This window comes from Rhinoderma darwinii, chromosome 2 (genome assembly GCF_050947455.1).
Source record: "Rhinoderma darwinii isolate aRhiDar2 chromosome 2, aRhiDar2.hap1, whole genome shotgun sequence".
NCBI lineage: Eukaryota > Metazoa > Chordata > Amphibia > Anura > Rhinodermatidae > Rhinoderma > Rhinoderma darwinii.
The window spans coordinates 159,810,760-159,825,065 of record NC_134688.1 but is presented as its reverse complement, the minus strand read 5'-3'; the positions used below and the strand labels follow the sequence as shown (position 1 = coordinate 159,825,065).

Here is a 14,306-nt window from a genome sequence, read left to right as displayed (position 1 = left end):
TTTTTAAACAGTTTGTTTTATTTTACAATTGTCTGAGTAATTCACAACAATTGGGTTTTGTTGCGGTTTTTAACTTCCCCCATTAGGCTATGTTCACACGGAGTATTTTGGGGGAGGAATATCTGCCTCAAAGCTCCAAACGGAATTTTGAGGCAGATATTCCTCCCCCAAAATACTCCGTGTGAATAGCAATGATCGCGCCGTTTTTCGCCCGCGGCCATTGAGCGCCGCGGGCAGAAAACACGCTTTCTCCTGCCTCCCATTGAAGTCAATGGGAGGTCGGAGGCGGAAGCGCCCGAAGATAGGGCATGTCGCTTCTTTTTCCCGCGAGGCAGTTTTACTGCTCGCGGGAAAAAGACGCCGACGCCTCCCATTGAAATCAATGGGAGGCGTTCTCGGGCCGTTTCTGCCGAGTTTTGCGACGCGGTTTCCGCGTCAATAAACTCGGCAAAAGACCCCGTGTGAACATAGCCTTATAAACTCGAGTTAAACTGAAGATAAGGCAAAGATTTAATGTTTTTAGAGATGTTTAGCAAGTTCTCATTAAAGGATTGGTCACATAACTGCTTACCAGCCTGAATGAATGGTGTCGGTAAATTTAGCACGTGTAGTAAATAAGATATGCTTTCTATAATTGACGAAACCTAATAACTACTTGGGCTTAGCCAGAGCAGTATCGCTGCGGAGGTAATAAGTACCCTGGCAGCGTTAAGCATGCAATCACTTCAGAATAAGTATAATTACTGGAGGAGTCTATACACAAAACAAGAAACTAACAACTGACACATGGCACCCGAGAAGTGTTCTCATTAGCTGTATACACTTTGAAGTACCTGTGGGCTGCAACACAAGTACAAAAACCTCCAAAGATACTCAGGAGCACCAATTACTCTCATTTTTATTATTAGCGCCACACAGGAGCGACAACACTTTTAAGCCTAAAATAAACACTGACTAATAGGATCTACTGATGCCCCATTGTAAGAAGGTGGTTTGTATCAGTAAACGGATCCCGATAATTAGCTGGCACTGAGTGACTATACAGTATCGCAGAAGCTGCAGTACATTTAAAGGGAGACCTATCATTTTCTTTGTAAATGTCATTCCAGGTTGGAGAAGTATCTTCCAAGTTCATTGTTTTTTCCTGGGGAAAAAAAAAACCCCTTCAATTCTCTGCAGCTGCCTAGAATGGAGTATAGCCTTCCATGCTTTGGTTAGAGGACTATGAGCTGTGCTTGGACCCTGGGCAGCCGCTACCTGCATGTCGCAACAAGGAAGTCGCTGCCTGCCTAGGAGAGAAGGGGCTAGAAACACCTAATTTATTAATACCTACATGTTTCCACTACCGCTATCTCCGAATACACCACAATTTAGGGTGCGTATTACACCTGAACGCCTATATGGTACTACAGAACTGAACATAAACCCTATATAGAACGAAGCTTGGTTCAATAGAACTATGCGGGTCCAGATGTTGTGGTTGTAATACAAATCCTCAAATGCAGCCTGGTAAAAAAAACTACCCTAGAATTTCCTGCCACCAGATTCTGTGCCAAATATGATGACAATCTGCTTCCAAATGCACGTAAATGGAGTTTCCAAAACCCCGAACACATGCAGAAGAAAATTTCCAAATGGATATTTGATCGCGGCGCAGAAAAAAAAATAAAAAAAAATCTGCAAAATAAGAAAGCTACTTATTCCCATGGACTATGCACAGCGAAGCTGGTAATACAGAAAATACAATTGCGAAACAAAGTAATTGAAATCTACCAGTTTGGAAAGGGTTACAAAGCCATTGCTAAACACTCTGGGACTCCAGTGAACCACAGTGAGAGCCATTGTCCACAAATGGAGAAAACTTGGAGCTAGAACTGGGTGATTAATCAAATGAACTAGATTAATTCGCCCTCGAGGCCTCTGACGATTCTGTTTAACAGAATCGTTAACCCCTTAATGACCGCCGATACGTCTTTTTACGGCGGTCATTAGTGGGCTTTATTCTAGAGCGCCGCCAAACTACGTCGCTGCTGTAGAATAAAGTAAACAGAGCAGGGAGCCGTGAAATCTCCCTGCTCTCAGCTGCCAGAGGCAGCTGAGGGCTGGGGGCGTCCCTGCTCTGCCGGGTGAGATCGATATTAGTATCGATCTCACCTGTTTAACCCTTCAGATGCGGTGCACAATAGCGAGCACCGCATCTGAATGGTTTTGGAGAGAGGGAGGGAGCTCCCTCTCATCCCACTGACACCCGGCGATAAAATCGCCGAGTGTCTGTGTCTTCTATGGCAGCCGGGGGTCTAATAAAGACCCCCAGGTCTGCCTGGAGCGAATGCCTGCTAGATCATGCCGCAGGCATGACCTAGCAGATGCCTGTCCGTTTTAAACGGACAGGCAGTAATACACTGCAATACAAAAGTATTGCAGTGTATTATAATAGCGATCGGAGGATAGGGAAGTCCCCTAGTGGGACTAGTAAAAAAGAAAAAAAAGTTTAATAAAGTTAATAAAAAAAAAAAAAAAAGTGGAAAAAAAAAATGAAAAACCCAGCTTTTCCCCTTACAAAATGCTTTACTATTAAAAAAAACTACAATAAAGCAAAAAAGTTACACATATTTGGTATCGCCGCGTCCGTAACGACCCCGACTATAAAGCGGTTACATTATTTAACCCGCACTGTGAACGCCGTAAAAAATAAAATAAAAAACAATGGAAAAATTGCTGTTTTCTGTTAATCCTGACTTAAAAAAAATGTGATAAAAAGTGATCAAAAAGTCGCATCTACTCTCAAATGGTACCAATAAAAACTGCAAGTCGTCCCGCAAAAAACAAGACCTTATACAGCTATGCCGACGCAAAAATAAAAAAGTTACAGCTCTTCGAATGTGACAATGGAAAAATCTAAAAAATGGCTTGGACATTAGGGCCCAGAATGCCAGCAGGGGGAAGGGGTTAAAGAGGCTCTGTCACCAGATTTTGAAACCCCTATCTGCTATTGCAGCAGATCCGCGCTGCAATGTAGATTACAGTAACGTTTTTATTTTTAAAAAACGAGCATTTTTGGCCAAGTTATGACCATTTTTGTATTTATGCAAATGTCCAACTGGGCGTGTTTACAGTAAAAGTACAACTGGGCGTGTATTGTGTATGTACATCGGGGCATTTTTACTACTTTTACTAGCTGGGCGTTAGGAATGGGAGTGTATGATGCTGACGAATCAGCATCATCCACTTCTGTTCGTTAACGCCCAGCTTCTGGCAGTGCACAGACACACAGCGTGTTCTCGAGAGATCACGCTGTGACGTCACTCACTTCTTGCCCCAGGTCCTGCATCGTGTCGGCCACATCGGCACCAGAGGCTACAGTTGATTCTGCAGCAGCATCAGAGTTTGCAGGTAAGTAGCTACATGGACTTACCTGCAAACGCCGATGCTGCTGCAGAATCATCTGTAGCCTCTGGTGCCGATGTGTCCTCGCTCGTCCGACATGATGCAGGACCTGTGAGTGACGACACAGCGTGATCTCTCGAGAACACGGCTGTGTCTGCACTGCCAGAAGCTGGGCGTTCTGAAGAGAAGTGGATGATACTTCTCGTCAGAACGCCCAGCTAGTAAAAGAAGTAAACACGCCCAGATGCAACACACATAATACACGCCCACTTGGACTTTAGCAAGCCTCATTTGCATAAATACAAAAATGGTCATAACTTGGCCAAAAATGCTCGTTTTTTAAAAATAAAAACGTTACTCTAAGATAGGGGTTGCAAAATCTGGTGACAGAGCCTCTTTAAATGGATTTTTTTTTTTCAGTGGCGCCGTGCTGCAGGAGGAAGCTCTGCCCTGCCGCCTTGTCACTGCCTGATCCGCCCCGTCTGGCAAACCGCTCCCGGACTGCCTCTGCTTCCCCACGAAACTGCTCTTCTGTAGTGAACAAAATGATACAGTACGGAACAGCAGAGACTCCTAGTATATATAGCCACACCGCCCTGTAGATACTACCCCTCTTTGTAGATAGCACCCCCTCACAGATCGCAACCCCCCCCCCTCGCAGCAAACCACCCCCCCCCCCCCCTTGTAGATCGCTGTATCCCTGGCCAAAGTGTCGGCAACCTGTGGCCGGGGATTCAGCTCCTAGTGGGAGCTACACCGGCCGCTATCTACAAGAAGGATGGGGTGGGGTGCTGCGATCTACAAGGGGGGGGTGGCCCTATATAGGGGGCCCTATCTACATGGTCACTGTGGTGTTTTCAGGGGATTGGGACAAAAAAAAAACCTTGACAAACTAAATCCATTTGGAGGCACGGATGCAAAATGGACATGAAAAACTGACAATTGATCAGTTTTTAATGCCCATTTTTTTTTCACAGTCGTGTGAATCGGGCCTTAAAGAGGCTCTGTCACCAGATTTTGCAACCCCTATCTGCTATTGCAGCAGATAGGCACTGCAATGTAGATTACAGTAACGTTTTTATTTTTAAAAAACGAGCATTTTTGGCCAAGTTATGACCATTTTCGTATTTATGCAAATGAGGTTTGCAAAAGTACAAGTGGGCGTGTTTAAAAGTAAAAGTACAACTGGGCGTGTATTATGTGCGTACATCGGGGCGTGTTTACTACTTTTACTAGCTGGGCGCTCTGAAGAGAAGTATCATCCACTTCTCTTCACAACGCTCAGCTTCTGGCAGTGCAGATCTGTGACGTCACTCACAGGTCCTGCATCGTGTCGGCACCAGAGGCTACAGTTGATTCTGCAGCAGCATCAGCGTTTGCAGGTAAGTAGCTACATCGACTTACCTGCAAACGCCGATGCTGCTGCAGAATCTGTAGCCTCTGGTGCCGATGTGTCCTCGCTCGTCTGACACGATGCAGGACCTGTGAGTGACGTCACAGCGTGATCTCTCGAGAACACGGCTGTGTCTGCACTGCCAGAAGCTGGGCGTTCTGAAGAGAAGTGGATGATACTTCTATACACAACGCCCAGCTAGTAAAAGTAGTAAACACGCCCCGATGTACAACTGGGCGTGCATTATGTGCGTACTTTTACTTTTCAACACGCCCAGTTATACTTTTGCAAGCCTCATTTCCATAAATACGAAAATGGTCATAACTTGGCCAAATATTCTCGTTTTTTAAAAATAAAAACGTTACTGTAATCTACATTGCAGCGCCTATCTGCTGCAATAGCAGATAGGGGTTGCAAAATCTGGTGACAGAGCCTCTTTAAATGGATTTTTTTTTTCAGTGGCGCCGTGCTGCAGGAGGAAGCTCTGCCCTGCCGCCTTGTCACTGCCTGATCCGCCCCGTCTGACAAACCGCTCCCGGACTGCCTCTTTAATGTCATTTTACCCTCCATGGTGGGGCCGGTACGGACAGGGTCCTGCTCAGAATCCAGACACTATATTGCCCGCTCTGCGCTACCTGGCCCTGCTGCAATTTACACTGCTCTCGTCTGCAATGTCGGAGACCGGCTGAGGTGGTGACAGGCAGAGAGGGATGTTATTGCATGTAGTGCATCACTGATTATAGATTCTGTTAACCTGTTCCGTGCCGGGGAACATTTTTTCCAATAGTATTTCTGATAAAGTATTTGCAGAGGTAAAAAGTTGTGGAGTTACGTACAATTATTATAGTAATATATGTTAAAAAAAATTTATATAAAGAAAATTATTAAATTATTTCTTGGTATTTTTTTCAGTTTATTTAACAGTAATAGGAAAATCAAGATTTAAATTCAAAATCGGCCATAGGGTTGAAAAAAATTTTTTGGGCCAAAATCACCCTGCCCTACTTGGAGCAGTGGTGAACCTTCCAGGAGTGTCTGGCCAACCAAAAATTCACAGAGAGCACATTGACGACTCATCCAGTATATCGCAGGAGAACCCAGACAAACATCTAAAATGGAAAAAAAAAAAAAGACACTGGGCAAAATTGTCATCCATGGGAGAGTTAAAAGGTGTCAACCACTGCTGCCCAAAAATAACAAAGTCTTGTCTCGCACTTGCCAAACAACATCTAGATGACCCCCAAGTCTTTTGGGATGATAATCTGTGGACTGATGAGTCAAAAGGTGGAACTTTTTGGAAGACATGGGTTATCGCAATGTCTGTCTGTAAGTTCGGGACCTAAAGCACAGGCTTAGTTGGGATATGCAGCAGGACAATGATCTGAAGCGCACAAGTCCACCTCTGAATGCCTCAAAATAAATAAAATTAAGGCTTTGGAGCGGCCGAGTCAAGGTCCTGACTTGAGTCCCTTTGAGATACTGTGGCGAGACCTTAAACGGGACGTTCAGTTTTAAAAACCCTCCAATGTATCCGAATTAAAACAATTCTGCAAAGAAGAATGGGCCGAATTCCTCCACAGCGATAAAAAAGACTCATCACAAGTTCTCGCAAACGTCTGATTAAACTGGTTACTGCCAAGGCTGGCACAACCAGTTATTAGGTTTAGGGGGCAATTACTTTCACGTGGGTGACATAGGTTTTGAATAAATCTTTAAACTTAATAAATGGAATAATCATTGAAATCCTGCATTGTGTTTACTTGTGTTGACTTTATCATATATTAAAAGTTAGATGATGGGAAACATATAAATGTGACAAATCAACAAAAATTTAAGAAATTGTGTGAGGGGCAAACACTGTTTCACAGCACTGTACCTTCTATGAGACAATCATTGGCAAGAAAGCAACCAGATGGGAAAAGTACATAGACCGGGTTCACAAAGTAGTGTTTTTTTTGGTTTTTTTTTAAACTGGGATAGGTCCCAAAAGGAGAATAAGTAAATAAGTTTTACTTTATCCCTTTCTTATTCTTCTATGGAAACAGCGTAGCACAGCAAGCTACACTGTTTTCCGGAACTTGAAAGTCCAAAAAAAATCTTAGCTCAGTTTTCGTAATCCCTGCCACTTTGCCACCGAGTCTCCGCCTAGATACGGAACCGGGACCTACATCTTTCAGACATTCATGGCATATCATATAAACATGCCATACATACCAAAGATGGAAATATTCCTTTAAAACATGTTATCTAACAAAAAAAGATGCCAAAGAAGAAGTCTAGATTAACTGCTTTTCAACCAAACTCCCAATTTTTATAATTATCATTTTCACACATTTATGTACACAGACTTTTCATTAGGATTTATCCATTTACCCACTCTCATAAAAACTCACACTTAGAATGAATAAAGATGTATTTTGGGCAAAACTGATACACTGTGTTATGCCTAGTGCACCTCAACCCCCTCAGGCCCTTCACTAGGAATAACATATTACCCCAGAATATTTATTTAAAGGGGTTGTCCAGGCACAAATAAAATGATGACCTATCTACAGGATAGGCCATCAATATATGATCGGTGGGGGTCCGACACCGGATATTCATGCCGGAAGCAAATGGCTCCAGTCACAGAACAGCGGCCGAGCTGTAGTCGGTTGTTCTGCAGCACGGCTGCTATGCAGTGTACAAAGCCATCTGCTTCTGGTTCCGAATACTATATATTCATCCGGGTTTCAGACCCCCACCGAACATATGCTGATGACTTACCCATCTGTGCCTGGACTATACCTTTAACATTCATATTTACACAACTTCAACACTTGTAAATAAATTGTCCATCATATACAATACCTTAAAGGGAATGTGTCTCTAGAAAATGTTTTTTTTTATTTTTTTAGTTAAACTGTTAGTATATCAATTATTAAACATGGTTCTAATTTTTAAAATTTTTACACAAGTCAGGAAATATTAGAAATTAGATTCTAATTTAGAACATTTCCATGTGCTGGTCACTAGAGGGAGCAATTCAAAAAATTGCAGCATTGGCATGTGGTAAAGCAACCTCATTGCTTTATGCTGCAAAATTGGAGAACACACACTCGCTCTAGTGAGCTCACAGAATTCCCTGTCCTTTATCCTGGCTAGTGCAAGGAGAAAGGAGGGGGTTGAATGTTCAAACCTCCTACACTGTGTGCCGCCATTTTCTGAGCGAATGCACAGTGTAGTAGGCTTACATACAGTGGTAATCACACTGTAAAACACAAACATACACAGAAATAACTTACCTGCTCCTGCCGCTTCCGCTGGCTCCGCTCCCTGTCCTTGCTTCTGAACATATGGACGGAAGCAGCGACCGGAAGTAGTCATCTTACTGTCCGGCCGCGACTTCCGGTCCACGTGAAAATGGCGCCGGATGTCGCTCGGCCGAAGACCTTCCTTTTGGACTGTGTGGGAGCGGCGCATGCGCCGTTCCCACAGTCGGCGTACGCTATAGTGAACGGAACGGCTCCCGTTCGCATTCTCTATGGGGATGTATGTGCCGTATTCCATCTCTGTATGTGTCGTTAATCGACACATACAGAGATGAAAAAAAAAAAAAATGACAGCCCCCATAGAGAAGTAAAAGAATGAAAAAGTAACACAAAAATAAAATTAATTTTAATAACATATTAAAAGCAAAAACATAAAAAAAATGTTTCCCGTAACACCTTCCCTTTAACCCCTTCCCGACATCCGCCGTATCTAAACACAGCGGATGTCATTGGGGGGGGGGGGGTTATTATGGAGTGGGCTCCATAGAACGAGCATGTTGGTTGTACGTTACAGCCGACACTTCAGTGTAACAAGCAGTATCCCGCTGATTTAACCCCTTAGATGTGGTCAATAGCAGCTGTGGCATCTAAACTGTTAGAAACAGGGGGGCAGAGCACTCTGATAATCCATCACCCACCCACAATGCAGAGTGCCCATGGTTGTCATGGCAGCCTGGGGGCCTAATGAAGGCCCCAAGGTCTACCATCTTTGTACTCCCAATAAGCCCTGCCGGAGGCTTAATAGGAGCCCGTCAGAATCACGATATGTTGCAATACATTCGCATTGCAGTATATTATGCAAGCGATCCAACAATCGCTGGTTCAAGTCCTCTAGGAAGACTAATAAAAAAAGTTGACACTCCGTTAGGGTTGTTTACACAGGGCGGATACGCTGCTTAAAGCACACGGCGTAACTGCCCTGGGCGCCGCAAGGTATTTTGGCCGAAAAAACGCACCAAATAGAGGTGCAGTTTTTTGTTTGGAATGTCTGCTTCGGATAACTACACACACACACATAAAAAGTTTCATACTTAAGTAGCCAGGGCGACGCGTACCTCTGCCGTCCTGTCTCCTAGGATGACCTTTCATGCAGTAATACCAATGGCCGGGGGCCGCCAGGTTTGCTTACCTCCTGACGGCCACGGATCAGTGAGCGTAGGTCCCCATCTCCTCCTCAGAAGACTCCTGAATTAAAGACCAAATTAGCCCATGAGCACCCTGGAGTATAAGAGGGGCCCAGCCCCTCCCTGCATTGCCTGAGCGTTGTTGTTACCTAGGTTTGTCTCTGCAAATTGTCCCTTAGTGTTTTCTAGCTCCCAGTGTTCCCGTTCCTGCTACCTGTATCCCATGCTATCCAGAACCAAGCGCCGAATAGGAGTTGGAGTCGAGCTGTGCCAAGTACTACGCCTGTCCTGTCACACCACGCCTGCTGTCTGCCTGCTGCCAAAGTCTCATCCGAGCCTGTCTTGCTGCTGTCCGAAGGTGCCACAGGTACACCTATTTGAACTATAGACTTTGACCTGTGTCCTGTTGGCCAGCTGCTATACCGCTAAGGCGATACGGCCCAGTGGGTCCACGCACCCAACATGACACATCACATGTGACTGCTGCACCCTGTGATTGGCTGCAGCGGTCACATGGGATGAAACGTCATCACAGGAGGTCAGCCTGGACGGAGAAACACAGAATTCTGGGTAAGGTTTATTGTTTTAGTTGCACTTTTTGCGGCGGAATGGGCGCGTTTCTGCCGCAAAAAAATCGCAACATCTGTTTGTTGCAGGTTATACCTCCAGATTGACTTCAAATGCCCACAACAAAAAAGCAGCGATTACACAAATACAGTTGACATGCTGCGGATTTTTTAAAAAAACGCACCGCAGGTAAATTTCTGAGTGTTTTTTTCCACTGATCATTTACGTATGGATGAGATTTGTTTGGTTGAATGCTGTGCTACTTTGTTTCTGATCGGCATTCCTCGGAGCGGTGTACAGTCTGAATAGAAAGTCTAGGAGTTCATACACCACTCACTATGCTTTCCGAGAAAAGCCGATAAGAAACTAAGCGGCACAGCGCTAAGCCGAGCGCTTCTGCCACTTTGTTTTATCAATCGGTGGCAGTCTCAGTGCCCGCAACCCCACCAAAACTTGACATTTCACTTTGACATGTCAAAAGTATTTTTAGAAATTTAGTTACCCTTTAAGAAGTTAGACACCCATCCCCTTGCAGTAAAACAACTACTAAGGGCTGTATTGGGGGGGGGGGGGGGGGGGATTATATTGCATGGGGTGGTCAGATTGTCTGACTGACTGTTGAGGGCTCTATGGGGGGGGTCTGAGCATCTGACGGCTCTGTAGGGGGGGGGGGGTATCCACCCATAGAGACTTCAGCAGTCAGTCAAACCCTCCCATAGAGCCCTCAGCAGTCAGTCAGACAATCTGACCTCCCCTTGAAATATAACTACTGCTCTATGCAGGGGGGATATATACTGCAAGAGGGGGTCTAGCCATCTAACCGATATCAGAGGGCTCTATGAAGTAGGGAATAATCCTCCCCATAGAGCACACAGAAGTTTTACTGCATGGGGAGGTTGAGCATCTGACTGCTGAGGGCTCTAAGGGGGGGGGGGATTATTATACCTCCCATAGAGCCCACTGCAGTCAGTTAGATCCCCCCCCCAGCGTCAGCCAGTTACTTTAATGTTAGTTAGGGGCCGGAGGATGAATGGGCAGTACCACTAACCTCAGCGCCATGCTTCTCTTTAGACCTGTTTGTAAAGGGAGCGCTCTCCTGTTCCTCACTGGCGGCACGTGCAGTATTAGAGAGGCATGTACTACCACTAGCAGGCGTGTGTAGTGTCTGCTAGCCTATCTAGCACTATCCCGGCCCAGCCCGCCCCTGAAATTGCTCTCCCTGCCCCTCCTTCTCCTCTCCGCAGTGGCCGTCAACAGCGCTAGCACGCTGCATTGTTCTTATAGTCGTTTTTAAGATTATGTGCAGTTCACCCATATGATGATCCGCCATTGGCTGTGGCTCTCAAGGTCTAAGCTCAGGGACCCAAATTTTAATTTGTGCTTACTAAAAACATTTAGTACTCATTTAACCAATACGCTAAAGAACTCCTTATAATCGTATCTTTACATTCAAACTTTATTTTATGGTTTACATATAGAAATAATCAACATACCGTAAATTGAGTAGCTTTGTACATACAGTTCAGAACTTATCCTGTACTGATATGGAGTTACAGCCCGTATTATAGCCAAGAGGTGCATTTATAATTCTACTGGCTTCAGAGCTGAAATCTTCCAATATGTCTTGCTGGTTCAATTTCTGCAGAACTTGCCCTGGTGATTTGCCCTCTGGTAAGTATAGTCTTTACTCCAGGCACTGTACAGTAATCTGAGGTTGAAAAAAGTTCCGCTAAGCTGTTATGAATTCATCTGAAAACAGGCTTGCTGACTGTTCTATTAAGCAGAATTGTGAATGCAGCTCCAGACTACAAAACAAGCGGTTACTCAGGATTAGTACAAGATAAATAATGCAAAGTATTTACAAAGTTTCTCACCTTTTTATGTAGATTATATCGATATAGAGCTGTAAAATGGGGACTGTGGGTAACAATCTGTATGTATGTACCCCATCAGTATCTATGGTATTCTCTCTCCAGCTGTTCAGGACAGGAGCGGTCTGTGATACAATAGTCTCTAGACTTATAAACATAAATATTTTGTTTTGTGACATTGTCTTAGACTATGCCCCCCAAATATTTATATATTTTTTTAATAAATCTGCCTTAGCACCTTCAGTCAGTCCTACGTAGCAGAACATTATCCATAAAGAAAGGAAAATAATGATCGTTTCTTCACCAAAAGATAAATCCATGTTCTACAGTTGAAGATTTCCCACAATTTACAATTGTGTGTATCACTTTAAGAATGAAGAACATGTATGGTAAATATCATGGGGTTAATTGACCCATGTGTATACGGCAGATTCATGCCCACAGACACAGCCTGGCATGACAGAACATAGGACTATGCTATAACCGGCCTATGGATAATACACAGCCCCTGTGACAGGACTGCCATGGCCCAGTGCTGTGTGAGCACAGCCTCCTCACTTACCTTCATACTGCAGATCAAACAGGACAAGCAGGAAGGGGAAGAAGGACAGGAGCTTGTGGGCACAGGCGCCGGGGGCCACCATGCTGCTTGTGCCGGCACTACGTGTTTATACGGACGCCGCTCGACCCGATGTACACTATGACAGGGAATTGTCCTGCTCCACTTCAACTAGTTCCCAGTAAGTTCAGCGCTGGTCGTGGTGAGCTCTGATTGGACGGAAAGAAGCTATCCCCGCCCTTCCCCACCTATTGGGGAACGTGGAGCGTTGGCTGGAGAGAGAGGAGGAGCCGACTGTCGTGCGCACCGTCTTCACCTCTGCTTCCGGCAAGTTGCTCTGGCAAGAAAATCACGACTTCTCCGTCTCACACTCCTGACATATAATTACGTCATGGCCGAGTATTCTTCACGTCTCATACTAGTTCTATCCTGATGCTCATGGAGGCGCTATTGAGCAGACTACAGGAGCGATGTGAACATGTGTGATCATGTGGGAGTGGGCTATCTGCAGGCAGGGCAGACACTATAATAATCTCTTATGCCTAATTTACACGGACACATTTCTGGCTGTAATAGTTCGATCGGCACTCGATTAAAGACCCTTTCGATTTAGACTGTACAATGTCCCCATACAGTTCATATTTACCAACATCCAATGATAGAGACAATCCAGCCGCAGCACATTTTTTCAATGTTAAAGAGGCTCTGTCACCACATTATAAGTGCCCTATCTCCTATATAAGGAGACCGGCGCTATAATGTAGGTGACAGTAATGCTTTTTATTTAGAAAAACTATCTATTTTAAACCACTTTATTAGCGATTTTTAGCTTTATGCTAATGAGTTTCTTAATGCCCAAGTGGGCGTGTTTTTACTTTCGACCAAGTGGGCTTTGTACAGAGGAGTGTATGACGCTGACCAATCAGTGACCAATCAGCGTCATGCACTCTTCTCCATTCATTTACACAGCAGCATCGTGCTCTTACTAGAACGCGATGTGCAGCCACATACACTAACGTTAATCAAGTGTCCTGATAATGAATATACATGACCTCCAGCCTGGACGTCATGTGTAGTCAGAATCCTGACACTTCTGAATCTTTTCTGTGAGATTCCAGCAAACCACGCGTAATCTCGCGAGATTACGATGTAAACGAGATTTCGTTTCCCTTGCTGGAAATCTCACACAAAAGATTCAGAAGTGTTAGGATTCTGAATACACATGACGTCCTGGCTGGAGGTCATGTATATTCATTATCAGGACACTTGGTTAATGTCTGTGTATGTGGCAGCACATCGTGTTCTAGTAAGAACGCGATGCTGCTGTGTAAATTAATGGAGAGGAGTGCATGAGGCTGATTGGTCAGCGTCATACACTCCTCTGTACAACGCCCACTTGGTCTAAAGTAAAAATACGCCCACTTGGGCATTAAGCAACTCATTAGCATAAAGCTAAAAATCGCTAATAAAGTGGTAAAAATAGATTGTTTTTTTTAAATAAAAGGCATTACTGTCACCTACATTATAGCGCCAATCTCCTTATGTAGGAGATAGGGCACTTATAATGTGGTGACAGATCCTCTTTAAGCCCCGCCTCTAATTCCCTTTGTGCCCCACACAGTAATAGTGCCCTCTTTTGGGTAACAAACAGTAATAGTTCTCATCTGTGCCCCGCACACTTTCATAGTGCCCTCTTTGTATGGCACACAGGCTGGATGTATACGCTGTGTAAAAACGCGCAGCGTATACGTCCTGTGCGCCGCAGGGAACTGTGGTGCAGTTTATCGCTTGGAATGACTACTGTGGAAAACTACAGCACTTAGCAGGCCAGGCTCCTGAGATGATTTTTCTTCCCAGTAGACCGCTGCAGCCTGTGATTGGCTGTAGCAGCAGTCACCTTTGATGAAGCTTCATACCAGGAGGCTGGCCTTCTGACATCTCCCAGGCCGGCCTCCTGCGATGACGTTTCATCCCAGAGGACCTCCGCTACAGCGTGTGATTGGCTGCAGCGGTCACATGGGATAAAACGTCATGGAGGGAGGAACACCCAACTTTTTTTGCGGCGGGATCGCTGCGAACCCACTGCAAAAACCG

The 14,306-nt window shown here is 44.8% G+C and overlaps 1 protein-coding gene across 1 annotated transcript in view; it reads right to left on the bottom strand.

Moving 5' to 3' along the window:
* DNAJC3 (DnaJ heat shock protein family (Hsp40) member C3) overlaps window positions 1–12,410 on the bottom strand; it is a 53,108-nt gene extending 40,698 nt beyond the window's left edge. The window contains exon 1 of the mRNA XM_075852392.1: window positions 12,216–12,410. Within this exon, the coding sequence (XP_075708507.1) occupies window positions 12,216–12,297 (82 nt within the window). The 5' untranslated portion in view covers window positions 12,298–12,410. The remainder of the gene's footprint in view (window positions 1–12,215) is intronic.
* Between the last annotated feature and the right edge of the window lie 1,896 nt (window positions 12,411–14,306).